This window comes from Centropristis striata, chromosome 4 (assembly GCF_030273125.1).
Source record: "Centropristis striata isolate RG_2023a ecotype Rhode Island chromosome 4, C.striata_1.0, whole genome shotgun sequence".
Lineage (NCBI taxonomy): Eukaryota > Metazoa > Chordata > Actinopteri > Perciformes > Serranidae > Centropristis > Centropristis striata.
The window spans coordinates 38,686,959-38,701,153 of NC_081520.1; the positions used below are offsets into that span (position 1 = coordinate 38,686,959).

The following is a 14,195-nucleotide window of genomic DNA, read 5'->3' on the forward strand; positions in this document are numbered from 1 at the left end:
TGCTGGAGGAGAGATGGAACATGATGGGATAGACTGCATGACTAATAAAAATGTAACATCAAAATAGATTAAAAGCAATTTCCAGGCTCAATAAAAATCGCCCACTTTCATTATCTGATTTCATTTTCCACTTACTGTAAGCCACACGTGATTATGCACATTTGCGTGCTTGTTGTGTGCGCTTGTGTGATGCTGTATGTGTATTCATGAGTCTGTGTGCCAAGGAATAAATTGTGTTTCAACTAGAACAAAGAGACGGCAAAGCACAGATCAAAACAGGCGGCTCTGATTTGCTTATGTAACCACAGGACTCATAGCACCTTCTGTAACGGAAGATACATTTCAGGATAAAAGCATTAAAAAAAAAACGTCCTGCAGATCTTCATGACAAAAGATGTCCAGCTGGTCCTCTGAAGGGAACACATTATCCTGATAATAGTAATGGACCAGGCCACTTTGTGGGTTTTGGCGCATTAGTACGCTCTTTCACAAGCTTGTACCTGACAACTGTTCAGTACATCTTTTAATCTTTTTGGTCTTTTTATTCCATGTCCCTGACAGTGTTTTGATGAAGATAAAATCACCTCCATATTAAGTAACCACTGCTCCAATGCATGGATACATATACTGTAACGTCATTTAATTATTTCCAGGAACAGTTGTTCACAGTCAAGAAGAGCTCTTGTTTTGAAAATACAAAAACACTTGGAGGTTAAATGATTGCATGACCTGCATTTAACTAAGATTGACTGTAAATACAAACTGTTTGACCATACATCACTGGCTCCTCTTGGGCTTAATGAGCTCAAAATTTCTATATTTAATATTTTTATTTATTATTTAACAGAACTGTGCTTCCAGGAACAGCTTAATTGTCATTGACCTTTTCACGTCACGTAATGTCAATGAGGCACTTTGTCATTAGTCAACCAGTGGCTCATGGATGGCGTCGTTCAAGCAATAAGGTCTATTGAACAAACTAGAACAGCGTTATATAATCAGCTTATTTACCGTCCATTTAAGTAAAGACAAAGGGAAAACCAAAGGGCAACCCATCCAAAGAACTAAACATAAATTTGCACAATATAATACAAAATGCCTTACATCTACTTCTACATTATATGGATTAAAGGTAAAATGTATTTACAGGTTAATCTCTTCCTGACAAGTGTGCATTGAAAGATTTTAAGAAATGTGTGGGTGACACCTTATGGACAACAAAGGAACTACGTATGAGAATGGCAGCTCACACAGCACAAAAGTAGGTTAAGCAGTTCACATTGTGGTATTACTTTGTTGAAACACTTAAAAAAGCACAAAGAAAAATCAAAGAGTAATATTGTTAAATCTATGTTACAAAACTGATGACAAATGACAAAGTTTTTAAACAGTTTTTATTACCTGAAGCTATACAGTGACCTAATGTTGGATATCTTTGTGGTTTAATTGTTTAAAACAACCCAGCCCCCTTCCCAAGAAACCCCCCAAAACAAATGTTGTTTAATTCCCCCCGCCAACCCAAAACTATTAAATTACATATGTACAGGTACTTATCAAAAGTTCCCAGGAAAATCCATAATTCATCACAAAGCAAAATATATACAAGACCTGCAAGTCTTTACTGTCTCAGCCTCACTACATGTTGGTGGACAGAATATATTTTCTCATATGACAGGATATTATCAAAAGACTAGAAATATTGTGCATAGCCATGGAGAAATCAATGATAAATAATGGCGTATGAAGACAAAGAGTTAGCTGAAAGTGAACTCATCTCTTATCCTAGTGCATCACATCCATAATACAGTAACGCTTTATATTAAGGTCCTTGTAATAACCATTAATTAACAAGTAATAAGGCCCTTGTAAGTCCTTACAAGATGCTTATTAACATTATTGTGTGTTTATAAGCTTATATAAGTGTTAATAATGGCATTACAAACACCCATGACCAACCCATTATGTCTTTGCCATGCCTTTATTAATCTTATTTTGTTTGCTTATTGATATTAAAATATACTTTATTGCTCATCTATTATAAGTTAACTATAAGTTAACTACACTGTAAAAAAAAATCTGTTTAATTTATGGTAAAATACCGGCAGCTGTGGTTGCCAGAACTTCGCCGTAAGAAATACAGTGAGCGTATGTAAATGTAAATATCAGCAAAAAAACTGTAATTTATACTGAATAATCCCATTACTTTCAGGATAATTGTGTCATCATGGTATTTCTCCATTCATTTTACATGAAAATTGTTTATTTTTACAGCACAACTGTGTGTTCTCTACAGTTTATGACAGTAGAATTTAAAGTTTTATGCTATTCTTTGATTTACAGTAATTAAAACTATCGACTACGGTGATGTACAATGTTCAATTTTACGACCTATTTCTGATGCAATTTGACAGTGTTTTACTGTTATTTCTACAATTTTTTTTTACAGTGTATGCTTTTTGCAACTACCGGATATAAAGCAAGAACAATGCCTTATTACTTGTTAATTAATGGTTATTAAGGACCTTATTATAAAGCGTTACCCATAATCCTCCTGGCAGCGTGCAACAGAAGACCAACAAACTACAACTTTACATTTCACAGGATGTAAAACATCCCGTTGTCACTGCTGTGGTGGACTGTGAGTCTGATCGGAGGCATCGGGACACTCTGCCTCTACAGGCAGGTGGCTGGTTGGGATACCTACTGGTGGACGGACTTTTTTTATGGGGCTGAAACTGCGTGGAGACGAACCCGGGGAGTGAGCAGGGGAGCGGACAGGGCGTAGGAGAGAACCTGGAAGGGGTTGAGGGAGAGGTTGTGCCAGTGGAGAGGGGCTGCGGGGGTATCTGCGGGGGGTAGACCAGATGGGACGCTCAGTTCTGTTGGAGGAGATGGGAAGGACCGGAGCATAGGTAGCAGGGATACCCATTTCTGATTGGACAGCAGCATTGCCAGAACATTCTTCCAAACGCTCCAAAGTCTCCTGAACCCACATAAAGACATGTTACAATCATCATCAGGCATGGTGGTATCTATGAGTCTTCTTTCTGTAAGGTGATCCAACATTTTGGTCCAGACTGAAATATCTCAACTACTAAATGATGGATTGCCATTACATTTAACACATGTAAACACATGTGAGGGATCAATTGTGTGGTATGATGTTAAGAGTAAGAACTGTAGATTTATAATATCTGAAACCTAATGACACAATTATACAATGGCGTATTAGGGCCAAGTATGAAAAATAAAATAAAATACGGATCCGTGGGAGGGGGGTAATATTTTGAGAAAAAAGTTGCAAATTTAAGAGATTAAAAGTGTCAAATTTGCGGAAAAAAAAAAAAAAAAAAAGTTTGTGAAAGATTTATGAGAAAAAGCTCAAATCTACAAGAAAAGAAGTCGCAGATTTATGAGAAAATAATTCGGAAAGGTGATCCAACATTTTGGTCCAGACTGAAATATCTCCACTACTAAATGATGGATTGCCATTACATTCTGACAGACAGACATTCATGGTCCGAAGACGATGAATTCTAATGTAAATGCTTGAGCACCACCTGCAGGTTGAATTATATGGCTTGATTACTCATGGATGGAGACTGTCCTCCCCCAAAATATGACCTCATAGGTCATTACAAGTAGCTTATTATGACCCATGTGAATTTATGTACAGCGGTGACCTCAGAGTCTCTCTAGGGAGGTCGAGGTGGCTGAATGGCTCAAACAAACACAGGATTATGCAGGTGACAGCTGTTTGTGTCCTATCTGACACTAAAAGTCATTTTGGAGTCATTTTAACTAACTAACTAAATTAACAGAATGTACTTAACCCTTTATAAGGCAAAGAACTATATTTGGTAACTTCAGGTAATATTTTGAGAAAATAGTTGCAAATTTACTAGATTAAAGTGGCAAATCTACGACACATCAAATGTGCATTGAAATTCATTGATGGAAACAAGACTATTGTGCACATGTTAGCATGCTGGTGTTAGCATTTAGCTCAAAGGACTGCTGTGGACTGCTTAAGTACAACCTCACAGAACCACTAGCATAGCATGGCTTTTTCATTGTAAGGTTGTTATTGACTCATTTAGATGGTAAATGGTATTTATTTTTTTCAAATAAAATGTGACTTACATCTTCATTGAGAACATAAAGAGGCATGGGACTCCTTCGACCAAGTGTAGTTGGTTTTGGAACAACATCAACTGCAAAATCCAAACATTTATTTTAGTATTGTTGACATTCTGTTGACTTGTTAGCTTTGAAATGAGTAAAAGCATTCTTGAGTTTGGTGTAGTGTGTTTTAAATGTCCTACACGAAATAAAAAACAATAAGAAAGTGTTTTATATTCTGCAACTGTTGCTCACCATCATGGCCATTTTCACTCTGCTCCACATAGATGGGAGCTCTTTGGGGGACAGGTCGATGCTTCTTTCTATGGCAGAAAAACAATCACACACACAGCAGTTCATACAAGCTACAGGTCACTGTGTCTATTACTTTTTCACCAAATGTTCAGAGTATATTGACACTGTTGAGCTACTTGAGATTCTAGTCACATCATCAAGTGCAATATCAAAGCCAAAGAGAGAGGGAGGGAGAGAGAGAAAGAGGAGGAAAAAGCGAGGCTGAGAACTAGAGAGAGAGAGAAAGAGAGGGAGGAGGGAAAAGAGGGCAGAAAAGAAAGAGTCGCTCTCACTTGGATGGTTTCCAACAGGCACACACTGTCACCAGGGTGATTAGGAGGAATATGCCCCCGGTGGACAGGATGATGTATAGCGAGCTCCGTCCTAAACCAGAGTGATACACAGAGGTAGAAAGGGACACAAAGAAAGAAAGAAAGAAAGAAAGAAAGAAAGAAAGAAAACGTCAAAAACAGCAGGTCAATGCAGTTTAACTCTTTACCATTTTTTCATGTACAACTTATTAAATATTAAATGAAAAACCTATCAATTTTTCCCTATTTTTCTCTTTGACTGTGAAAAAACAAGTTTTCATGATTCGATGAACTTGTGTCTTCAAAAAATTTGTTATTTGTCAATTTGGAAGATCATTATTAATTTCATACTTTGAGCTTGGCTGGGACATGGAACATGCAGAACATTTGATTTTTTTTATTTATTTTTTTTACATTGCTTGCCAAGCCTTTTAGAGCGTGCTGGCATGAAAAAGGTGCAGTGAAGTAGCACATTAGTGAAGTCACTTTGAGACTTTGTGCCGTGCTGCTCTGCATGCAGAGGGAATAGAAAGCAGTTTGAGGGCCTGTAGCTGTCTCTTCATGCAACACATCATAGTACAGCAATAATGAAGTCAGGATTACTGAGGTCCACTGAGGCAAAGCGTCCTCCCCACCTGCCTTCTCTTTCTGCTCCCTCCTCATAAATAACTGTCCATTCATTGGATTAGACTGCCTCTCCCTCTCTCTCAGGCTGACATGTGGCCCTATGCTGGCGCCCAGGAACTGCCGCTCTGGGCCAACTCACAGCGCTCACAGACCAGATTTGCACTTGTTGTAAACAACATTGTTAGAGAGACAGGCATGCGTGGATGGGTCAGCATGAGATGATAATTACTTCTGCTAGCTCGTGAAAATGGATGGTTGTGGAATAATGACCTAAATATATACAGTTTACATAATCATTTTCATATTGGGTGGTATTAATTAGACCTAAAAGCCAGAGCTAAAATGTAAATTCAATCAAGTGCTGTTCATTTTAAGTACAATTTTGAAGTGTTTGTACTTAACAGTACTATACGAATCAATTTACATGCATTAATTGCTTTGTGTTGCCAATGTGTGAATGGATTGTAACATAAGTGAAAAACTAAGACCATCTACTACTTTCTCTTTTGTCTAACGGCCTGTGGATTGGTTTATATGTAAAGGACATGGGAAGATTTTTTGGGGAAAATCCAAATAATGAGATGTTTAATGTGCGATTTTTTCTGCCTTTGCTTCTCTTCAGCAGTTTGCAACACTAGCTAACATTAGCTGAGGAATTGAGTCCAAACAAAAGTTCTGACCCGTTAAGGGGTAGGACTAGATACGCTTTTTTACTTCTTCCTACCCCCTTTCGAGCTTGCAGAAAGTGTCTGTTTTTTTCAATTTTTTTTGCTTTTTTATTTTATTTTTTATTTATTCTTCCATTAATATTTAAACTTGTTTTTTTTATTGCTTGCATGTTCGAAATAAAGACAATCAATCAATCAATCAATCAATCAATCAATCAATCAATCAATCAATCAATCAATCAATCAATCAATCAATCAGTTCAAGCTGGGCGAGTGCGAGCAACAGAATGCTGACTGCAGTTCTCTGAACAACCACCAATGTTATTATTACCATTTTTTTTTATAGAAATGCCACATAGTATTTTTAACTTGTTTTCCTATTTTGTACTTCAAAAAATGGGAAGGAAATATTTTTCTTCTTAATCCAATACATTTATCTCACAACTATAGTTACCCTTTAGTTCACAGATGAATATTTTGTTATGTTGTCATCTCATTTAATATGATGCATTTTTAAGGGGAATAAACAACAGTATCAGCAAAAGCTGACATCAAATCCACCTCAACCAGCTAAAACATAAATATGCGGCATAAGAGTAGCTGTGTTTCCATTAAAGTTAAAGTGAATTTTGAAGCAAAATTTTTCATGTCACATGAAAGAAAATGCAAATTAGGGACATTTCCATCAACTTGTTTAGAGCGAATAAACAAAGCTGCATTAATGTACTTTGGTCAGAAGATGGCAGTGTAATGTGTTGCTGTAGGCTAATCCATCAGTAAACAGTAGAAGAAGAAGAAATTAAGGAAGAGAGAGAATATAACAAAAAAAGAGGTTGCTAAACTTTGGAAAATGGAGAGACGTCTTCAGGAATTTGATTCAATTGAGCAACTTATAATTGTTCTTTCATGTCAGCTTGGGAACAGCTGATCGGTCATGGGAGTTAAATGTTCGCTACATCAGAACTTATTCGGAAAAAGTGTTTCCATCTCCCATTTAGTGCTCAACTGATCATAACAATTTTTATGCCCATTTTCAGACATTTTATCGAATTTTGGTGTTTTCATCTAGATTTTCTCATGCAAATTTTCAAAATGTTCATAGAAATTTGTTGATGGAAACACAACCAGCAATCCAACACTTTTGTACTTTTATTTAAGTAAAATTTAGCATGCTGACACATCTCTGTAAGCAGACTACATTTGCTTTCAACACTGATTAGTGCATTTGAATTTCCTTTAAGTAAAGGACCTAAATACTCCCTCCACCTCTGCTAGAAACCCATCTCATGTAACTATACCATCATCTCTTGTATAACTTGAGATCCTACCGGTGTAACATGCCACCTACTGTAGACAGTGAGCCTGACAGCCATGCTCTTCATGCTGCTGATGGGGTTCTCCACTGTGCAGGTGTAAATGTCATCATCTGACATCACAACGCGTGAGATGGTCAGCACCTTTTGGTCATGTGACAGCTGCAGGCGTGTGTCATTGGTCAGCACCTTGCCTCCTTTTAGCCAGCCATAGATGGGTTTTGTACCGTTATCGTGGGAACAGTGGAGGTTAAAGTGCTCGCTGTACTCCAGGACAGACGAGGCCATCATCTGGATGTAGGGTTTGGACACCGGGACTGAGGAGGAGAACAGGAAAAAGACACAAAGCGGCTTGAATATTCAAAGCAACATGGTCTCACAGAAATCCGTGAAATAGCCACGGATTTCGCTTAACTCAAAATCCGTGGAATAGCCACGGAATCGCTCAAATTTCCGTGAAACTGACACGGATTTCGCTACAATGCAATCAATATTTTGACTTAGTTTCTGCATAAAAATGGATTTTGATCACATTTGTAGCGAGAAATATATGTTTTATTTTCTAAATATTCACTCAGTGAATGTACATAATCACTTTGTATGTTGGAATAGCCACGGGATATGACTGTCATTAACTTGCATTGTAGCAAAATCTTTGTCAGTTTCACGGAAATTTGAGCGAATCCGTGGCTATTCCACTGATTTTGAGTTAAGCGAAATCCGTGGCTATTTCACGGATTTCTGTGAGATCATGTTGTTCAAAGACATGAGTGTCTGACCCCTAGTTATGAAAGAACATGATCCGTGAGATCCCAGTTGGTGTCTTAAAAAGAGCAACACCAACACTGTGAATCACTCTGTTTCGTGTTCTGAAAAAACTAAACTTGGTGTTACAAATACACTCTCAAGGGTGAGAGATGTATTTTCAACTTGTATTGATTTTCTTTTAGCGGAGAACTCCTCTTCAGTGTCCTGCTCTGATTGCTCATACATTTAAAACTCTTTAAAAGGAATTTAATTCTGCATACCGTCCACAGTGAGCTCAATGTAACGCTCTCCGGTGAAAGTGTCATCTGTGATGGAGATCTCCACCTCGTACGCCCCTTCGTCTGACAGCTGCAGGTTGTGAAGCAGCAGCGAGCCATTCTCCAGCACCAGGATGCGGTTGCGGTACTCCGGCCTCAGGTTCCCTATGATGTCTGTCCCTATGGACTGCACCACGGTGATCGGTTTCTCTTTGTCCCTCTTTATCTGCCACTTAATCACAGGCTTGTCCGCGCTGCTGCTGGAGTAGCTGACTGACAAGAGGGCCTCTCTGCCCACCGTGCCCCTCACCACCTGGGTTTGGCTGGTCACATTCACCCCTGACACCTCACCTGGAAAAAATCAAAGAGACTGAAGTGAGGTCCTGAACCCAGGAGCAGATAGATGCAGAGGAATATAAGGACACTAAGCAACATGGTCTCACAGGAATCCGTGAAATAGCCACGGATTTGCTTAATTCAAAATCTGTGCGAGCCACGGAATCGCTCAAATTTCTGTGAAACTGACACGGATTTCGCTATAATGCAAGTTAATGACAGTCATATCCCGTGGCTATTCCAACATACAAAGTGATTATGTACATTCACTGAGTGAATACTTAGAAAATAAAACTTATATTTCTCGCTAGAAATGTGATCAAAATCCATTTTTATGCAGAAACTAGGTCAAAATATTGTTTTTTTCACTAAAAATGAGAGAACTGTCCGCCATGTTTTTTGTTCTGACTGCCGGGACCTTAAAAGTCACGTGACTTGGAACAAACCAATAGGAAAAAATATCCATGAAATATGCACGGGATATGACTGTCATTAGCTTGCATTGTAGCGAAATCCTTGTCAGTTTCACGGAAATTTGAGTGATTCCGTGAGTTAAGCGAATCCGTGGCTATTTCACAGATTCCTGTGAGACCAGGTTCACACTAAGGGTTTTTTTGGGGGTGGACACAGAGTAAACACAGGTCAGTCACTTTGCAGCTTTTCATGCTCCACCAGCGAGCACAGATCAGATGCATCCACTATTCACACAGTCAAACAATAGAAGACTTATGCAAAAACGCACTAATTACTGCTACACTAATTACTGCTATTACTACAAGAGCAAACAGAGATGAAAAACCAGAGCAGGAAAGGGGCAATAGATCTGTAAAAACAAAGCACATTTATGCTAAGTACAATAATAAGGTACTTAACTCCTATTGTTTTTTGGATGTAATAGCTTCCACCACTTCTGAGTTATGTATGATTTATTAGATTTTCAAAGTAACTTGTTCACTTGCATTATTTGTTTTATTGCATTTTACAACAAGCCCCCAAACCTTTTCAGAGTTAAAACATCATCATCAATATGTTGTTTTAACTGTTTTAAATAGTCAAATAACTTAAAACATTGAAACATTTTACACATCGATGTGTCCATAATCTGTCATGTCAATCTTATTTTAATGTTAAATGCTGATTTACTTTACTGGTTATTATTTGTGACAAGATCACCACATAAACCACACAATCCTAGCACGCAAGTATCCAGTTTTACAATGTATTTATTAAGTAAATACATACATTAAACCTTTGTGTGCAGAGGCTGCATTTGTCTACACTTTGTGAGTGATTGAAATTGATAAAATAATGAATACTTATCCATTACGTGTCATTTCCCCTCTAGCCTGACTGGCCGGATATGGACTGTGGCTATAAGCCTGCTGCTGGCATTCTTCCACACTATCCATCTAGTTTGCAAAGGCACCACAACTGCATTCGACCCACAGTGAAGCATTTAATACAATTCAGACATTTATTTTAAGCTCAAGATATTTTCTTAATACCTTGATGCTGTTATAAGGGGCTTTTATTTTTTAGGCCTTTGCCCAAGATTATTTTTTACAAGCTTTTGACTTGATGAATAGAAATCCTTTGCATTTTTGCCATAAAACAGCCATTATGCAGCTTACTGCATGCTACCCACACAGATAAACTCACATGCATGCACGTTGCTTTTCACTAATCACTGATATGCTGCTTAGGAACTCCCCCAAAGAATTCTCTATGACCCCTCGTTGTGAACAAGTAATACTCTAATTTTGATTTGTGTTCCCCAATTATCCTCCACCTCCCGCAGCGATAAGGTATTACAGTGTGAGCCACATTTCATCCTTTATCAAAGAGCCCTGTCTTGGAAACCAAACACAGCAAAGCTATTATGTTCACAGTGGAGTTTCCTATAACTCAGCTGTGGACTGGACACACGGAGGTCTAAACATTGGCTGAGGGCCCGTGAGGGGCATCCTACTGTTAGGGCCTCAGTGATGGAAAGATCAACCTAGAAGAGAGGGAGGAGAGAGAGAGAGCCGGCACTGTTCACTATTCTTTGCAGTGAGGCAGTTAGCAGGGCATCGCCTCATTGCCGTGGTAACCATTTGGGCCGCCTGACAGGGGTTGCCAAGGCGATAAGACAAAGGGCATGATTGTTGGAACTAGTTTCCTCCCTTGAAAAGAGTGAGAGAGTGTTAGAGAGGGAGAGAAAGAGAGAAAGAGAGAGAGAGTGAGTCTTTGTCATTGGTGAAGTTGGAGATAGACACTGGATCCAGTGATTCTACCAAAACTGGCCTGGTTGGATAAACTGGACCCATGGTACAGTCATTGCATTAAATCATTTTTTAAACAACACAATAAACATTTGACATGGCCTTTACCCTTCAAGTGAACTCATCTAAAGCTTCCCACACTCGGAAAAAGCAGGCGCTGGCTGCCCTATTCACCAGCTCTGCACAAAACATGATATCATCACACTTAACCTACACATCCTCTTCTTACACACCTACAATGGACACTCCAGGATCCTTTGAGATCAAGACGGGGGCCCAATAGAGAGCACCACCCATGAACGAATTCATTGTGGACAACACAAGGACAAGAACACCCATCAGCGACTAACTTAACCTGGATTAACTTCCCTTCAAAAGGAGCAAGAATTAAGGAAGTAAACCAAAGATTACAAAGTAAGACAATTTAAAAAATGTTATTTGAAATTAATTCCTGATAACAGGCCCAGTTAATTTGATCAATTAAACAAAAATCCACTAGCTTTGTCGTCATCAGAAAGGCAGCACAGTCTTAGGGAGACTCTTTCATCTCTGGATAGCCTCACAAATGTTTGAGCTTACCTGTGAAGAGAAGAAGGAGGAGGAGGAGGAGGCCAAAGAGCGTCAGTAGCGGAGGAATGTCTGTAAAAGTGTCGCCTGTAGAGGAGGTCTTCCTCTCCACCTTCATCTTGTGTCCTGGGCAGATTCTTTCTCCCACTTAGTGAGCATGGTTTATCCACCCCGGGCACGTCCCTGCGGCTCCACTGCCTGCCTGCCTGCAACACTGGCCTCTGCCTGCCTGGTCACACTGAGCCCCACTCTCCTCACAGCACCCCAGTCACTGCCAACAACAGCCAACTGTGTGTGTGTGTGTGTGTGTGTGTGTGTGAGAGAGAGACATAGATGAGCTCGTCTCTTCCACTCTGCATTGCCCTTTCAGAAAGGAGCTCAAAGAAAATAGTGTTTGCTTTTTTAGGCGGTTATTTATCTTTAAGTGTCTGGGGTTTTTTGTCCTATGAAAAAAAAGTGCTGTCTTGTTTTTTTACACTCCAAGTAAATCATTAAGGCTTTTAATTTAATAATAATTACTTTACAGGAATTCCTGCAAAGAAGAACGTCTGTACTTCAGTTCTAAGAGGAGCCCACTTAAAGCTGAATATCTGAGTTGGAAAAACAACTCACTTCCCCCCTCTTTGGCCCATGTTTGTCACATTGTGCAAACTCCTCTTTGGACTGGAGCCTCACAATAAACTCACAATTTGTCACTTGGCAACCAGCTCGTCTATTGACCCACACACACAAGCTCATGCAGCCTCGAAGCCCATTTTGCTGCAAGTTGCAACAGTAGCTGTCAGGTGCATGATCCATGTGACTATACCTGGAGCTGAGAGATACAAGATAATAAGAGCAACAAATAAAGGACACAAATAAAAAGTTTTGTACCTGCTCTGGCCTCTAGGTGGAGTAGAAGCAACATAGTGTAGAGAACACCAAAACACATCAATTAGAAAATGTTAAGCTGGTTTCTCATATGATGCACATGACACAACGACTCATTATACAGCACAACTGAACTTAAACCCAGGATGACCAAAGTCCTCAAAGCTACCAGCAGACCTGCACAGACCCATGCAACAGCACATAATGTGACCTCCATAACATCAACCACTGCACACCCAGTTCAAGACAGACAGTCACAGTCAAGCGTCCGAAATGTTTATCAGATGTCTGATATTTTGCATAATGCACGATTTTTTGATTTTTTGATTTGACTGTAAATCATAACGTGATTATGAATCATACAAAAGTCAAAATCTAAACGTTCTTGCAGCTTAGCAAAACAGATGCCATGTCCCATGATGACCTTTCACCTGCCGCAGGTCATCATCAGAATCAGAATCAGAAACACTCGAAACAGAAATTGCTTTGTTACAGTTCCTGCTGTATAAGAAACAAATAGACATAAAGTGACGTGAACTAACTGATGGCAGCAGGGTCGTTTTATTTATAAGCTAAATGATGAATAATTGTTAAATGTTCTTTTTGATAAGGGCCACTGCCAGACCTTTACAAAAGTAGAAATAGATAAAATAAAATAAAATCAATATGATAAAAAAGGACACTTTGCACATGAGGGGGAAAGGGACAGGTGCAGCCTCAGCCGCCCCCTCTGTACGTGCCTGGCACCTACACACTCTGATACAGCAGGTGGCGGTGACTAATCGGTGGTATTGAGCATTAAATGCATTGACATGCCTAATATGACAGATTATATATATATTTAAGTATTTAATTTTGCTCTAATAAAGCCAAAATATGTGTAGGAACTGTTAAGAATAGTGATGTCAGATAGATTTGGGTTAGATCATAGCTATTTATTAAATCATCCAGCTTTTCTCTTTCTTACACTCGAGTGTGCATCAACTACAGGTTAAGAACTTCTTTTTAAGATACAAAAAAGATACATTATTGGTTTTAGTATTGGTCTTGACAATGAGAGGCAGGTAATTATTGGTTGAAAGACTGCAAAAAAGTCAAAATACATATATCTTTTGACCAATATGGGTTGGTTGATGGCTGGTGATGATGCCAATATTTAGAGAGTGGGGCGGCCAATACAACGATTTAATGACAAATGAGACACAAAATTGCCGAACTTTATTACTATACTAACTTACTTATACTAACTTTATTATTTATTTTCACAGTTATTGTCTGAATTGTCTCGGCTTAAACAGATCCGCATTCTGTCTGCAGTGCACAAAAATATAAAAAAATATATCAACTAAATAAATGTCAACTAGTTATCAGAAAAATAAACTAGTTTAAGTGCACTTAATATGGCATTTATCAGCAGATAGCAACATCTCCTTCATCTTAATCAGTCTGATTGAGTCATCTCTCAATTGACTGCCAATCCATCATCTAGTCATAATTTCTTGTTAACTGTCACTTTATTACTTCCGGCATGATGCCATGTATAAAATCCCCCCCATGTGTTACATCAGTCAATTGTCTCTGTGTTTTGGAGATTAAGGCTTGTTTGCATTGATGAGTCAATTGCATTATAAGTCTCTCCCACATAAGGAAAGCAGTCTTTTGTTGAGTTTCTTTGGAGCATTTTGTTTGACAACAAAGGGAGGTTTTATGCAGAGGAGGAAGCACGGCTGATAGAAAGCTCCAGGAATGTGGGAACAGCTGCTGTTCACCAGCACTCTCCCAGGGCTCAGACTCCTGT

The 14,195-nt window shown here is 38.9% G+C and overlaps 1 protein-coding gene across 1 annotated transcript; it reads right to left on the bottom strand.

The window, feature by feature from the left end:
- Nucleotides 1-2,090: 2,090 nt before the first annotated feature.
- hepacama (hepatic and glial cell adhesion molecule a) lies at nt 2,091-11,645 on the bottom strand. Its single transcript, XM_059332161.1, has 7 exons — nt 11,540-11,645; nt 8,364-8,711; nt 7,371-7,652; nt 4,710-4,800; nt 4,378-4,445; nt 4,144-4,214; nt 2,091-2,983 (listed from the first exon to the last, which is right to left on the bottom strand). The coding sequence occupies exons 1-7, from the start codon at nt 11,643-11,645 to the stop codon at nt 2,621-2,623; spliced, it is 1,329 nt and encodes a 442-aa protein (XP_059188144.1). The 3' UTR covers nt 2,091-2,620.
- Between the last annotated feature and the right edge of the window lie 2,550 nt (nt 11,646-14,195).